General features: G+C 56.8%; 2 protein-coding genes across 2 annotated transcripts; one reads left to right on the forward strand and one right to left on the reverse strand.

Moving 5' to 3' along the window:
- The first annotated feature begins 3,861 nt into the window (after positions 1-3,861).
- FEM1A (fem-1 homolog A) lies at positions 3,862-7,896 on the forward strand. Its single transcript, XM_066336412.1, has one exon. The coding sequence runs from the start codon at positions 4,024-4,026 to the stop codon at positions 6,028-6,030; it is 2,007 nt and encodes a 668-aa protein (XP_066192509.1). The 5' UTR covers positions 3,862-4,023; the 3' UTR covers positions 6,031-7,896.
- A 2,253-nt stretch (positions 7,897-10,149) lies between these two features.
- TICAM1 (TIR domain containing adaptor molecule 1) lies at positions 10,150-13,144 on the reverse strand. The gene has a single exon (XM_066336411.1). The coding sequence runs from the start codon at positions 12,469-12,471 to the stop codon at positions 10,414-10,416; it is 2,058 nt and encodes a 685-aa protein (XP_066192508.1). The 5' UTR covers positions 12,472-13,144; the 3' UTR covers positions 10,150-10,413.
- Between the last annotated feature and the right edge of the window lie 208 nt (positions 13,145-13,352).

Raw genomic sequence — 13,352 nt, forward strand, 5'->3', positions numbered from 1 at the left:
CCAGTGCCACTCCTGCCACGGGCTGGGACACCTCCCCCTGTCCCAGGTGCTCCCAGCCCTGTCCCACCTGGCCTTGGGCACTGCCAGGGCTCCAGGGGCACCCACAAACCTGTTCCCAGTACAAACCTGTACCAATCGCTGTCATTTGATGGTGCCTGAAAGAAAAGATCCAGGTTTCATAAACCACAACGACTCTCTCTCTCTCCCCGTCTTTTACTTCCCCACTGACAGATTAAATCCACACAAAATTCCGAGGGCAGCGGTGCAGCCATTAATGCTGCAATGGCCAGGCTGGTGTCTGATGTAAATGAAACTTTGATTTAGTGTTCCCCCAGAAGCCTCCCCAGCGTGTTCATCCTGTGCAGGCTGATCGAAATCCTCCCTCCCAGGTACCTGCGGCCCCGTGCCCCACATAAGCACAGAAAATAATGTCATCAGAGCCCTGCTGATGGAGGCAGTTACAGGACAAAGGCCCTGCAGCAAGGTGGGGATTGGGTCATCGTTCCTGCTAATGTCAGGGTGCCATTTCTCCCTATTTTTAGAATTGTTCCCTTTGTACAGCAAATTGTTCAGCTATAGAGACAATCTGGTGTTCAGGGCTTTGGGAACAGGGACCCATCTTCCCTGGCTTCAGGAAATCACACAAACTGCTGAAAGCTGGAGGTGGATAAAATCTGGGTACACAGGAGCCTGCAAACCTCAATTTACACTGAAAAACCTGAGGAGCTGCTGCAGCCCTGACTGAACACAAAGGAAATTTCTGCAGGTTTCTAAATTATCCACTCTCTGCTTCAGAAGGAACTCAGGGATTCAATAAATCAGTATGGACTCTGCTCCTAAATGATTTTGATGCTTTTGGAACTCTTAGCACAGCTCTGAACTTCTCTGTATTTTGAGGGAAGAGATGGGGAGCAATGGATGAGGAATTCTGGAGCCTTTCAGACTGAAGATGTTCCAAACCATCCATCCCAGCCCTTTGTTATTCTGCACATTGTACATCGTGGTTGTCCCAGACGCCTCAGCATGGATTCAAGGCAGAGCAAACACGAGCTGTAAATTCCGAGTTTGCAGCCTAAATAAGCCAGGCAGACAGAGAACAGTTATTATTCCCGTGTTATTGGCAGGGAATTGAGACACAGGAAGATTAAATGACCAGCCCAAGGTCACCAAAGGAGCCTCCTGTAAAGGTGAGGGCTCAGCCTGGATTTCTGAAGTCTCTGCCCAGTACTTCAGCCATCCATTCACTTGCTCTTTAAGTACCCTGTCATTATTTCTGTGAAGGAAATTATGCTCCTCCTGCAGCAGCCAGCACCGTGTAATTCAGCTTGTCTGAAAGGGAATATGAAATGGCAGTTTCACAAAAAATTAACCCTCCTGCCACGCAGCCTGGCAGCCCTGTCACAACGTCTCATTTTTTATCTGCTCTTCCTCTCGTGGGGATTTAACTCCCCTCTTATTCCCAGAACTCTGGCTGGGGCTTCTTCTGTGTTATCCCAAGAACCTTACGCGGGTTTTCCCTGCGGAGGATCCTGGTCTGTAGGGGAGGGACGGGGGAGGTTTGAGACCCTTGTTCCTGCCCCACATGTGGGGGTTCACCCACATTCCTGAGCTGCTGCAGGCACAGGGAGGATCCTGGCAGCTCCTGGACCTAAAGGAGTTCCTGGAGAGCTGGAGAGGGACTGGGAACAAGGGCTGAGGGACAGGACCCAGGGAATGGCTTCCCACTGCCAGAGGGCAGGATTAGATGGGATATTGGGCAGGAATTCCTCCCCAGGAGGGTGGTGTGGCCCTGGCACAGGTGCCCACAGCAGCTGTGGCTGCCCCTGGATCCCGGGCAGTGCCCAAGGCCAGGCTGGACACTGGGGCTTGGAGCCCTGGTCTGTAAAAGGTTGGGGTGAGGTTCTGAGGCTCCAGCACGTTCCACATCCAGGGATCCGCAGGGAGAGGCTGCTGTGACACTTCTCCTCCTGCTCTTTATTCCCTCATTACTGAGAAATTTCTTATTAATGGAAAACCCATTTCCATCGGCTGCACTTTACCCCACAATGTCTCTGAGCCCAGCCAGGAATGGGGGCCGGGCTCTGAGGTGGATTTGGGACCTGAAAACCTGTGTGGTGTTCTGGTGAATTCCTAATGGATTCTATGGAGGGGAAATTAATAGGAAGCTTTGGTTAATAGATACTTCAGATAAAAGAGCGAGTGCATCTGGTCACCATGGCAACACGAGAGGCAGCGCGGGGAGGAAATGTCACCGTGTCTGTGCCTTGACCTGCAGCACAAACAGCCTGGCAGCTGCGGGTTTGCTCCTCACAGAGGGGACAGGGACAGGAACACGGCACTCCCAGGGCGGATATTCACAGCCTGGGAATGCCCAGACACACCCAGAGGGTTCACAGCGCTCAAATGGAACTCGTGGGGCTTTTTCTGGGTGAAAACCTGCCGAACTCCTGCCCAGAGCTGTGTGTTCCCATAGCCCTGAGGGAGGTTGCACTTGGTGATCCTGGAGGGACTCCCTGGTTCCTCCTGTCCTGAGCTGCAGGGAGCTGCCCTTGCACAGCACAGACACCCCGGAGATGCTAAAGGGACCTTTGCCCCCTTTCTTCACAAACACAAAGTCGCTGTGTCACCGAATTCCAGAAATATTTGGGCTGGAGGGACCTTAAAGCCCACCCAGTGCCACGGCAGGGACACCTCCCTCTGTCCCGGGCTGTTCCAGCCCGGCCTTGGGCACTGCCAGGGGACCAGGGACAGCCCCAGCGGCTCTGGGAATTCCGTCCCACCCTCCCGGGGAACAGTTCCCGGGCACAGACCTTGTGTGGGAATTCTGCCACGGCCACTCCGGCTCCAGGAGCCGCTGCTGCTCCCGGGGACTTTCAGAAGCTGCTGAAGTGAAAATTGGGCTCCTGCTGCCTCTTATGCAAAAGCAGTTTCTTAGCAACAAAAGTGAAATTCTGTGTGAAGGCAACAGGCATCAGTGGGATAATCCACTGTAATTCCAGACAAGACCTAAAACGGGTGGATGGACTGAATAATAATCATGACAGACAGAATAATAATAATGGAAATAATGAGACTTAGCTTATTTCTCTGGGTAGGAGAAATCCAGCTATAAATAAAATACAATGGGAGAAACCCTGTGCCAGTTTTCTGTATAAAGATTAAGGACACTTAAACTCAATTTATGCCCTAAAAATAGACCCTGGTGAGTAAAGCTTTGCTCATCTAAGATGAGCTATTTATTGCCTGAGTGTTTTCCCTCACTCCGAGCAGGTATTGTCATTCAGGGATGGAGCGAGCTGGACATAATGTCCCGTGGGAGGAATTGGAGCGAATAAATCTGTGTTCGCTGGTGGGGACGATGCTTTGCAACGTCCAAGGCAGGACACTCGTATTTTAAAACCAGCAGAGCTGTGCAGGGCCGTGGGCTGGCTGCGTCATCTCTGTGCCTCCGCTACAGCTCAGGACCTCAGGACTTTACAAAACCTGCAATTAAACCACGTCAGATCAATGCCGTGCAGCCGCTGTGTTTTGAAGTGCCAAACCACGAAGGAATGTAGGAGAAACAGCCCCGCTCCGGAGGCAGCACACGCCGGGACTCAGACACACCGGGCCGGGGCCTGGCCGCGCGGGGCGCGCTGGGAAGTGCGGTCCCGGCGCCGCTGAGGCCCCGTCAGCGCCGCTGCCGCCGGGGCGCGGGGCCTACAGTACCCAGCATGCCCCGCGCGGGGAGGGCGCGCATCCTGCCCCCCGCTCGGCCTCCTGGGAAACTGAGTGCGCGCGGCGCGGCGGCGGGCGGCCAGCGCCGCTCCCGGGACTACAGCGGCCATCGTCCCGCGCGCGCCGCGCTCCGCCCCGCGCGCCGCCATTTTGTTCCGCGCCGCAGCCTGAGATGGCGGCCGGGCCCGGGCGCTGAAGGTCCCGCCGCGCTGAGGGCACGGCGGCCCCGCCGGCCCCCGCCCGCCCCGCGCCACGCTGGGGCCGCGCCGCCGCCGCCGGTCCGGCCTGGAGACGGCCGCTGGCGTCATGGACCTGCGCACGGCCGTGTACAATGCCGCCCGCGACGGGAAGCTGAAGCTGCTGCAGAAGCTGCTGGGCAGCCGCAGCCGGGAGGAGCTGGAGGCGCTGACGGCGGGGCCTGGCGGCGGGGGCGGCCCCGGGGCCGGCAGCACCCCGCTGCTGATCGCGGCCCGCCACGGCCACCTGGACGTGGTGGAATACCTGCTGGATCACTGCGGGGCCCGCGTGGAGGAGGGCGGCTCCGTCAGCTTCGACGGCGAGACCATCGAGGGCGCCCCGCCGCTGTGGGCGGCCTCGGCTGCGGGGCACCTGGGCGTGGTGCGGAGCCTGCTGGACCACGGCGCCTCGGTGAACCAGACCACGCTGACCAACTCCACCCCGCTGCGGGCCGCCTGCTTCGACGGGCACCTGGAGATCGTGCGGTACCTGGTGGGCGAACGCGGGGCCGACCTGGAGGTGGCCAACCGGCACGGCCACACGTGCTTGATGATCTCCTGCTACAAGGGGCACCGGGAGATCGCCCGGTACTTGCTGGAGAAAGGGGCCGACGTGAACCGGCGCAGCGTGAAGGGAAACACGGCCTTGCACGACTGCGCCGAGTCGGGCAGCCTGGAGATCCTGCAGCTGCTGCTCCGCTCCAAGGCCCGCATGGAGAAGGACGGCTATGGCATGACCCCTCTGCTCGCTGCCAGCGTCACCGGCCACACCAACATCGTGGAGTACCTGATCCAGGGGGGGCTGCAGCAGGATGAGGCTGCGGGGAGCCGGAGCGGGACCTGCGCCTCAGGTGGGAGCCATCAGAGGGGCTGTAGCCGAGAGGGCTGCGAGGGATGCGGTGCCTCGGATTCCGGTCAGGACGAGGTCCCGCACGTGTTCTGCACTCGAGAGGCCGCCGTGGAGGCGCTGGAGCTGCTGGGCGCCACGTTCGTGGACAAGAAACGAGACCTGCTGGGCGCCCACAAGTACTGGCGCCGGGCGATGGAGCTGCGCTGCGAGGGCGGGAAGTACCTGCCCAAGCCCGAGCCCCGGCAGCTGGTGCTGGCCTACGACTACTCTCGGGAGGTGAGCTCTCTGGAGGAGCTGGAAGCCCTGATCACGGACCCCGACGAGATGCGCATGCAGGCGCTGCTGATCCGGGAGCGCATCCTGGGCCCTTCCCACCCCGACACCTCCTACTACATCCGATACCGCGGGGCCGTCTACGCCGACTCCGGCAACTTCGAGCGCTGCATCAACCTGTGGAAGTACGCCCTGGACATGCAGCAAGGCAACCTGGAGCCCCTCAGCCCCATGACCGCCAGCAGCTTCCTTTCCTTTGCCGAGCTTTACTCCTACGTGCTCCAGGACCGCTCCAAAGGCGCTTTAGCCACCCACCTGGGCTTCTCCGACCTCATCGGGGTGCTGAGCAAAGGGGTGCGGGAGGTGGAGAGGGCCCTGGTGCACGGCAAGGACCCCGTGGCCGACTCGGCGCAGTTCACCAAGACCTTGGCCATCATCCTGCACCTGGTTTTCCTGCTGGAGAAGGTGGAGTGCACCCCGGAGCAGGAGCACCAGAAGCGCCAGACCATCTACCGCCTGCTCAAGTGCAGCCCCCGCGCCAAGAACGGCTTCACCCTGCTGCACATGGCCGTGGACAAGGACACCACCATGGTGGGGCGTTACCCCGTGGGCAAATTCCCCTCGCTGCACGTGGTGAACTTGCTGCTGGAGTGCGGGGCGGACCCGGACAGCCGGGACTATGACAACAACACCCCCCTGCACGTGGCCGCCCGGAACAACTGCCCGCTGATCATGAGCGCCCTGATGGAGGCCGGGGCGCACATGGACGCCACCAACGCCTTCAAGCAGACGGCCTACGAGCTGCTGGACGAGAAGCTGCTCACCAAGAGCACCATGCAGCCCTTCAACTACATCACCCTCCAGTGCCTTGCCGCTCGCGCCCTGGACAAGCACAAGATTCCCTACAAGGGATTCATTCCCGAGGAGCTGGAAGCCTTCATTGAGCTGCACTAAGGGCGTGACAGCCGATGGTCCCCGGCCTGTCCCCAGCCTGTCCCCACCCCGCTGAGGCTGTGCAGCTGGAGGGCTCGGGCTGGCTGTGCCAAAGTGCCCATGGCCGCCGCTGTGCTGAGCTTTGTCCCCATCTGTCACCACCCAGCTGGGGAGGAGGAGGAGGCCCCAGAGCTCATGGCTGTCCCTCGTTGTCACCTTCAGGTACCAGCTCTCTCCAGTGCACTGTGTCCACAGAAGGCCACAGCCCCTGTCCTGCCCCGTGCCACCATCGTGTCCTGAGAAGGAAGGAGCTGGAGATTCCCTGGGACCTGCTGCCTCTCCCACTAGTGCTGGATTAACTCAATGTTCAGCTTTGGAGCAGCTACACACCCCCCACGTGCTCTGGCCCTTCCCACCCCACACACCCAACAGATAGAAAGTGAGTGAGGAATAAAATACCCTCCAGCTGATCCCTTCCCCTCCCTCCTGTCAGGTTTGGGACAGCCCATGCCCAGCAGCCGAGGGGCTCGTGCTCTGCCCAGGGATGGCACAGGGCTGGGTGTGCTGAGGATGGGGTTTGTCTCTCTCTTGGTTGGCCCAGTAGCAAATGGTGTTAAAGGCCTGAGATTTCCAGGATTGTGTGTAAAGCTGGGATGTTTTTTCTCTCGTAGAGCCAGGCCCTATCTATGCTGCAAGACTTCTCCAATCCTGTAAGATAGAGGAAGGTCAGTTCTGGTTATACAGTTTCATCCATAGATGTTGTAGTTTATGAATGGGGAGGAAAAAACTACTTCAAGAACAAAATCCTGATGTGGTGTTCAGGCCCTTGGCTTGTCCATTCCACACCCATTCCCTCCTTTCCCAGCCTGTCTGTGCTTTGGCTCCAGAGGGCAGCAGGGATTGAGCTGGAAGGGTGAATGTGGATGGTTTGGGAGCCAGAACAGCACATTCTGAACTATTTTCGAGGCTGAGCTCTTGCAAGCTCATTAGGCAAGGAGGTGCCTGCACTGTGGAGGTGCTTGGAGGGGGTTATGAAAGCAAGTGAGTGTCTGTGGTGGGTTTGCACCAGGGTGGGCTGAAGGAAGAAGCAAGAAATGAAAGTTTAAGGTGCCTCCTTGTCCTTCTGAGGTTTTAGTATCACCTGCTTGGGCTCTGTTATTGCCCCATTCTGAAACCTCGTGCAGTGGGTTCTTAGCAGCTGGTTTGGGGTTTTGAGTCTTTTTTTCCTTTTTTTTTTTCTTTTTTTTTTTTTAATTTTTTTTTTTTAATATAACTTCACCAAGGATGGTGCTACTTCTAAAGGTGGAATTTGAAATCTCACCTGGCTGCTGTTTGGGCAAGCTCTTTCCTTTCACGAGGATCTGCACCCACCTTGTTTTTAACTCTGTAGTCTCAGGGCAGGTTTTTGCCCCCGTGGTGGAAAACAAAGAGTTTCCAGCAGTTTGTCCTTGTGCAGGGGATGATGGGCAGCCCGTGGCTCCTTCCCTGGCCCTGAGCAGGGTGGGAAGCACAGCGGAGGGGGGAAGCAGCTGCCTGGAGCTCTGGGGAAGGTCCCACCTGGGAGAGCAGACCCCTGGCCCCACCCTCGCTCTCTGTGCTACTGAAGCTTCTCTACTTGTATTTATCAGCCTCAATAACCATGCTCTGCCCCTTCAAGATATTGTAGATCTGCCAGTACATTTTGCAGTGTTAACTATAACATTTATTTATAAAGCGAGGAGGTTTAACTTGAATTGAGCTGTAAAGTGCAGAGTTAGTTTAGCTGCCTTCTATTTTTTTTTCCTTTTGGCTGAAACCTGAACTAAACTGCAGGAATGGGATTTGTTCCTTTGTGAGCTGATGAGCGCTCTTAACTTTAAATAATAAAACAAAAAATGGCTGCTAGAATGCAAGTGCCTTGGACTTCTTCCTGAAAAGCCTCTGTATTCAGGTGTTCTCCTCTATTTTCAGTTTGTTTCCCAGGAATGGGACACTGTGGGTATGGAATTCGGGGGTGTTTGCAATTAGCAGGTGTGATGGGTTCATTTCATGGTTACTCCTGTGAAAAGCCAATCTGTGCTGCAGTTCCAAACGTTTCTCCTGGAAAAGAGTGACACTGACATTGAGATGACACCTCTTCTTCTGTGTTTTGCCTTACATTTGGATGTAAATCAAACAGTGAGAGGATGTGTGCTGACCTGGGTGTTACCTGCCTTACACCCATGGGACAGTGGACACAGCAAGCACAAAGAGGGACACACTGTCATCAGTTTGGTTTCCAACCCCAAACCCATCAGGGGCCGTAAAAACAGCGGAATTAATGGTACTGGAGTTAGTTCCACAGGGACCTGGATGCCAAAAATGCTGGGGGTTCCCCAGGGAAGGTGTGTGGATAGAACATTTGAGTGTTTGTCCTGTCGTTCATTGCCCCATCCATAGTTCTGATGCCTTGGTGAATGATGGTGCCTTTGTGCTCAGAATGCCATTTTAGGAGTGTCTGTGGAGCTGCTCCCAGCCAGACATTCCTGCTGGGCTGCAGGTGATCTCCAGCTGTGGGGTGAGCAGCGCACCTGGAGATCACCTGGAGGCAGGTACCAGGGGCCAGGTGGCCTCAGGCCCGAGGCAGGGGCTGCTCAGGACAATTCTGTCGGGGCTGCTGGCAGGAGAGAGGTGGGAAGGGAGTTTCTCCGGGCAGGAGCAGCTCTGGAGCTGGGCTCTTGTGGTCAGGGAGCTGGGGGATCCAGTCAGGTGCTGCAGCAGCCCCGAGGAGGAGAATGTTCTGTGTGGTGGAAAAGGCTTTGCTTTTTTTAAACACAAATAATCTCTAATTACATAGAGGGCCCAGCAATTAAATGTTGATAGTAATTACAGGGTGGGAGAAATCGGTGCATGATTTAGGGGTAATTACACTGAACAGGCCTGACTGACTGTGGGGCCAGCTCCACGAGGGCAAAACACGGAGCTGTGGAGAGCAGGGCAATGGTTCGGTGGTTATTTTGTTAATTGTGGGGCAGAGAGGAGTTTGTTCTGCACTGTGGTGGCTGCAGACCCCCCTGTGGCCCAGCTCTCCGTGCCCTCTGTGTGATCCAGCACGCTGGCTGTGGCTCTGCTGGGTTGTTTACCAGCCGCAGCAGCTCCCAGCTGACTGCTTCTGCACCATTATTTATAGCAGAGTGAGTGCTGCCAGGGGCAGGGACTGTCCTGCTCCAGCTGCGGGGAGCAGAACTGCAGGAACACCTCCTAAGGGTGCTGTGGAGGACAGAAGGCAGGAAAATGGAAGGAATTCCAGCACTTGGAGCATGGCAGCAGGCTCTGGGAGGAGTAGATGGGTTAATCCATTGTCAGTGGGTCCTGCAGAGTTCACATCAATCTGTGTGAGAGCTGAGGGCTGGGGGCAGCCCAGAGTCCCCTCCAGGGATTCAGTGACGTCTGTCTCGCTCAGGGCTTGGCCTGGGGCTCGGAGGGCTCTTGGACAAAGGCTGCAGTCCGGAATGAGGCCTGGGATGGCTCAGATCCTCCTGGAACCTGCTGGGACAGAGCTTGGGAACCTGCTGGGGAAGCCAAGGAGCGACAGGAGCGCACACACAGCTGCAGGAATACCTGCAGTGTGCAATACCTGCAATGTGCAATACCTGCAGTGTGCAATACCTGCAGTGTGCAATACCTGCACTTCCCGTGCTGATCTCAGGGAGTGGCTCCTCAGGAGCCTGCCAGCTCTGCCCTGCTGCTGGGACAGGCTGCGCTGGCTCTGGGCTCTGCCCCGGGAAGGAACAGCCCCATTTCCAGTCTCTTGGTGGCTTTGGGGTGACCTCTGCTGACGATCAGGAAGATGGCTGTGCCTGGAGCTAGGGCTTTGCTCCAGGTTCCTTCCTCATGTTAAAGTTCAGTAGGTACCAGCCTGGTACATTCCTTGTTCAGATCCTACTCCTCCCACTCCCCATTCCTGGATTTTTCCACCCTTCTGCACTGCTCTGCTCACTGCTTTTGGGTTTTCATTCCACTTTTCCTTAAAGGCAGCTTCCCAAAGCATCCCTTGCAGATTGTCCCTCAAATCATTTGGTCAGTGCCATGTCCCAGCCCCTCCAGCCAACATGCAGAATAGTTTTTCATATATCCCTGACTATCCCTTTTCTAGTTCTACAGGAAAGAACCAGAGGAACACAAATTAATTAAAATTTATTTATAAAATCTTCAAGTAGCTCCAGACAATCAGGAAAATAATTTTCTCAGTTATTTGAAAATAAGCACCAGGAAGAACAGTTCCAAGAGATTGTCGCATCTTTTTTCCAGCAAAAATGAAGAATTTTCTTTTGTGCTTCAGGAAAACGGCACTCTTGATGCATAGGATAATAGTCCCAGTCCCAGCAGAATCACTCTAATCCAGGATTTGGAATCAGTTTTGCCTCTGAGCTTGGCTGGCCGGGGTCAGACCCTGCGCATGGTTTGTCCCTGGCTGTTCCTGTGCCCAGGGGCGGTTCCCACCTGCATCACGTTGTGGTTCCCGATCTGAACCATGCTGGCGTTTTGGATGATGAGGGGTGGGATCCCCCCCTGGCCCGGTGTGATGCTGTAGTGGCCTGGGGGGAGCTGTGCCTGGGCAGGGGGAGGTCCCCCCGGGGCAGGGGGACACCAGGGCTGTGCTGGGGACACCCAGGCAGGGGAGCCCAGCCTGAGGCCAGCCAGGTTCTGCTGGGCCTGCTGCCGTTCCCAGCGCTCCTGGAGCTTCCTCCTCTGCATCTGCTCCCACAGGGCTTTCTTCTCCCTGATCTTCCTGGGGCTGAAAGTGTTCTGCACGTTCTTGGAGAAGTGAGCAGAGCTCTCGTTCAGGATGACGAGCGCACTGAGCGTCATGGGGATCTGGCTGTGCTCCAGGGCGTTTGTCTTGGGTAGAAATGGGATGATTGAGTCTTGCCTGGTGGGGTCCAGGATGGACTGCATCAGAGCAGTGTCTGTCTGGAACAGGCACAGCCTGCACGGGAAGTTCTTGGTCAGCAGGAGGATCACGAAGGCAGAGTTTTCCACGGCGTCCTGGAAGCAAGTCATGTGGCTGCGCCCGGCGATGAAGAAATCCTCACTGAGCGTGGCACCGTCAGACACGCCCATGCTCTCCAGCTGGGCCTTGAGCCCGTGGGCCATAGTCTCATCCTCACTGGCGTGCAGGACAACAAAGGAGAAGAACTTGGCACCATCTGGCTCTGATGGGTCCATGGCTGGGAGAGCAGGAGACCAGGCTGCAGAGGGGGATGAGCGCAGGGGAGGGGGATAGAACAGGTTGGGGTGAAGTTCCTGGACAGGAGGAAGAGTTGAGGTGAAGGAATAAGTAGGAGGAGGAGGAAGGGAACAGGTTGAAGTAGAAGCAGGAGCAGAGTTACAGGGAATGCCCTCTGGAATGTAGGAATCCTCTATGGGCAGGTGGGCAGGAGCAGTGCCCACTGCAGCCCTTGGCTTAGGGACACCAGTAGGTAATTTCTTTTCATCCTGATTTTCATCCTGCCTTCCTCTTGGTGCGTGAGGCTCTGTCACTGTGCTGGACACGTCACTGCTTTGGGCAGGCTCTGAGGGCAGTGGTGTCTCGGGAACAGGGAGAGGGGTGGGGTGACAGGGGCTGAGCTGCAGAACCCTCTCTGGCCGGGGCCCTTGGGCAGCTGTGTCCTGCCCAGGGGGAGGGCTGGGTGTGCTGGCCCAGCTGGATTCCTGGGGGCCGTGGCTCTGTGTGTCCCCCTCGGGGCGTGCAGCATGGCTGGGTGAGGGGACACACTCGGGGACACTGTGAACAGCAGCTGTTGGTGACACACTGATCTCCAAACAGCTGGGCAGGGAGGAGCTCCCCACAGAGCACAGGGTCCGTGGGCCTGAGAGGTCTGAGCTGCCTTCCATCTGCACTGGGGAACTCCTGAGCACGTCGTGAGAGCTGGCTGTGTGAGGAAATCCTGCATCCTCATGGGATCTCAGCGTCAAAATCCTGTCCCCTGAGCCCCCGCTGGCTGCAGAGTCCTCTTTGTCCTGGTCCTTGGGTGGGATGTTGTTGAGTGTCCCCCACTGTGTGTCCTTGCTGGCCTGGCAGCCTTTGGTGGCAGCCTGGCAGCCTTTGGTGGCAGCCTGGCAGGCTTTGTCCCTGGCCTCAGGACTGCACAGCTCCTCCTGAGCCAGCACTGAGTACACCTGTGCCAGCAGTGCCATGGCACCTGTGTCCAGCTGGGGAGGCTGCACATCCTCCCTGTCCTCCTGCACTCCTGCAGTGCCCAGTTTGATCTGCTGGATGTACTGGGCTGCCACGTTATCCCTCAAGGCATCCAGACAAATTCTCGCATCCGTTTCTTGCCCCAGAGTAAGCTGGACCATGGCTTGCAGGACCTTGCTGCAGGGCCCAGGTATCAAGTGCTTCAGTTTGTGTTTGAGGTTCAGCAGTTTCTCTGGTGGCGTCTGGGACAGAATCCTGAACACGTCCTCGAAGCTCGGCTGCAGCTCCGTGCTCTGTGCCATCTCAGCAGCTGCTGGCCTGCTTTCCCTTTTCCAGGGACGGGAAAAGCATCTTCTGGCAGAGGGTTGTGTCCCTGTGGGGCTTGGGGTGCCCCAGCCACGCTCCTTGTGCCACACAAACCCTTCTGGTGGCCAAGACTCGGCTCAGCTGGGGCCTCTCTGTGCCGGGGATCTGTGAGAGAACAGAGGACAGCCTTCAGAGGGGTGATGTGGGAGCTCCTGGAGCTGCCAGGCTCTCTCTCACACCTCCCAAATATTGTTCCATCTGTTTTGTGCTTGCAGCTGTGCCAGTGCTCTGTACATCCTTCCGACTCTGTGATTAAGCAAAGAGCACATTCTTTGCGTTCATTTCACATTAATTACAACTGGTTTGAAATAATTGATGAAATAATGCTATATTTAGGTAAATCCAAGTGTCTCCTCCAGGCAGCTGGTTCCAGGGGGTCTCACGTGCTCCTTGTGGTAGGAGTCAAGGAATGAAACAGGTGTAGAGGAAACCCTTCCCAGCTGATAACCTGTGTTACCAGGGAAGAGTAACAGGAAAGAATTCCTTCTCAGTATCCCATCCACCCCCACCCTCTGGCAGTGACAAGCCTTTACCCGTGCCCTCCAGGCCTTGGCCCCAGTCCCTCTCCAGCTCTCCTGGAGCCCCCTTGGTCCCTGGAAGGGGCTCTGAGGTGTCCCTGGAGCTTCTCCAGGTGAGCAGCCCCAGCTCTCCCCGCCTGGCTCCGGGACAGGGGGGCTCTGGCTCCATGTCCTTTTTTCATTGGGAGCCCTTATCTCCCCATCCCCCGGTGCTCCCTGAGCCCTGCACTCACCCCAGGCCTCTGACGGGACTTTAATTAACAACGGGAGTGTGTGGAGGGGAGCTGTGCCCCGGCTGG

This window comes from Sylvia atricapilla, chromosome 26 (assembly GCF_009819655.1).
Source record: "Sylvia atricapilla isolate bSylAtr1 chromosome 26, bSylAtr1.pri, whole genome shotgun sequence".
Taxonomy (NCBI): Eukaryota; Metazoa; Chordata; class Aves; order Passeriformes; family Sylviidae; genus Sylvia; species Sylvia atricapilla.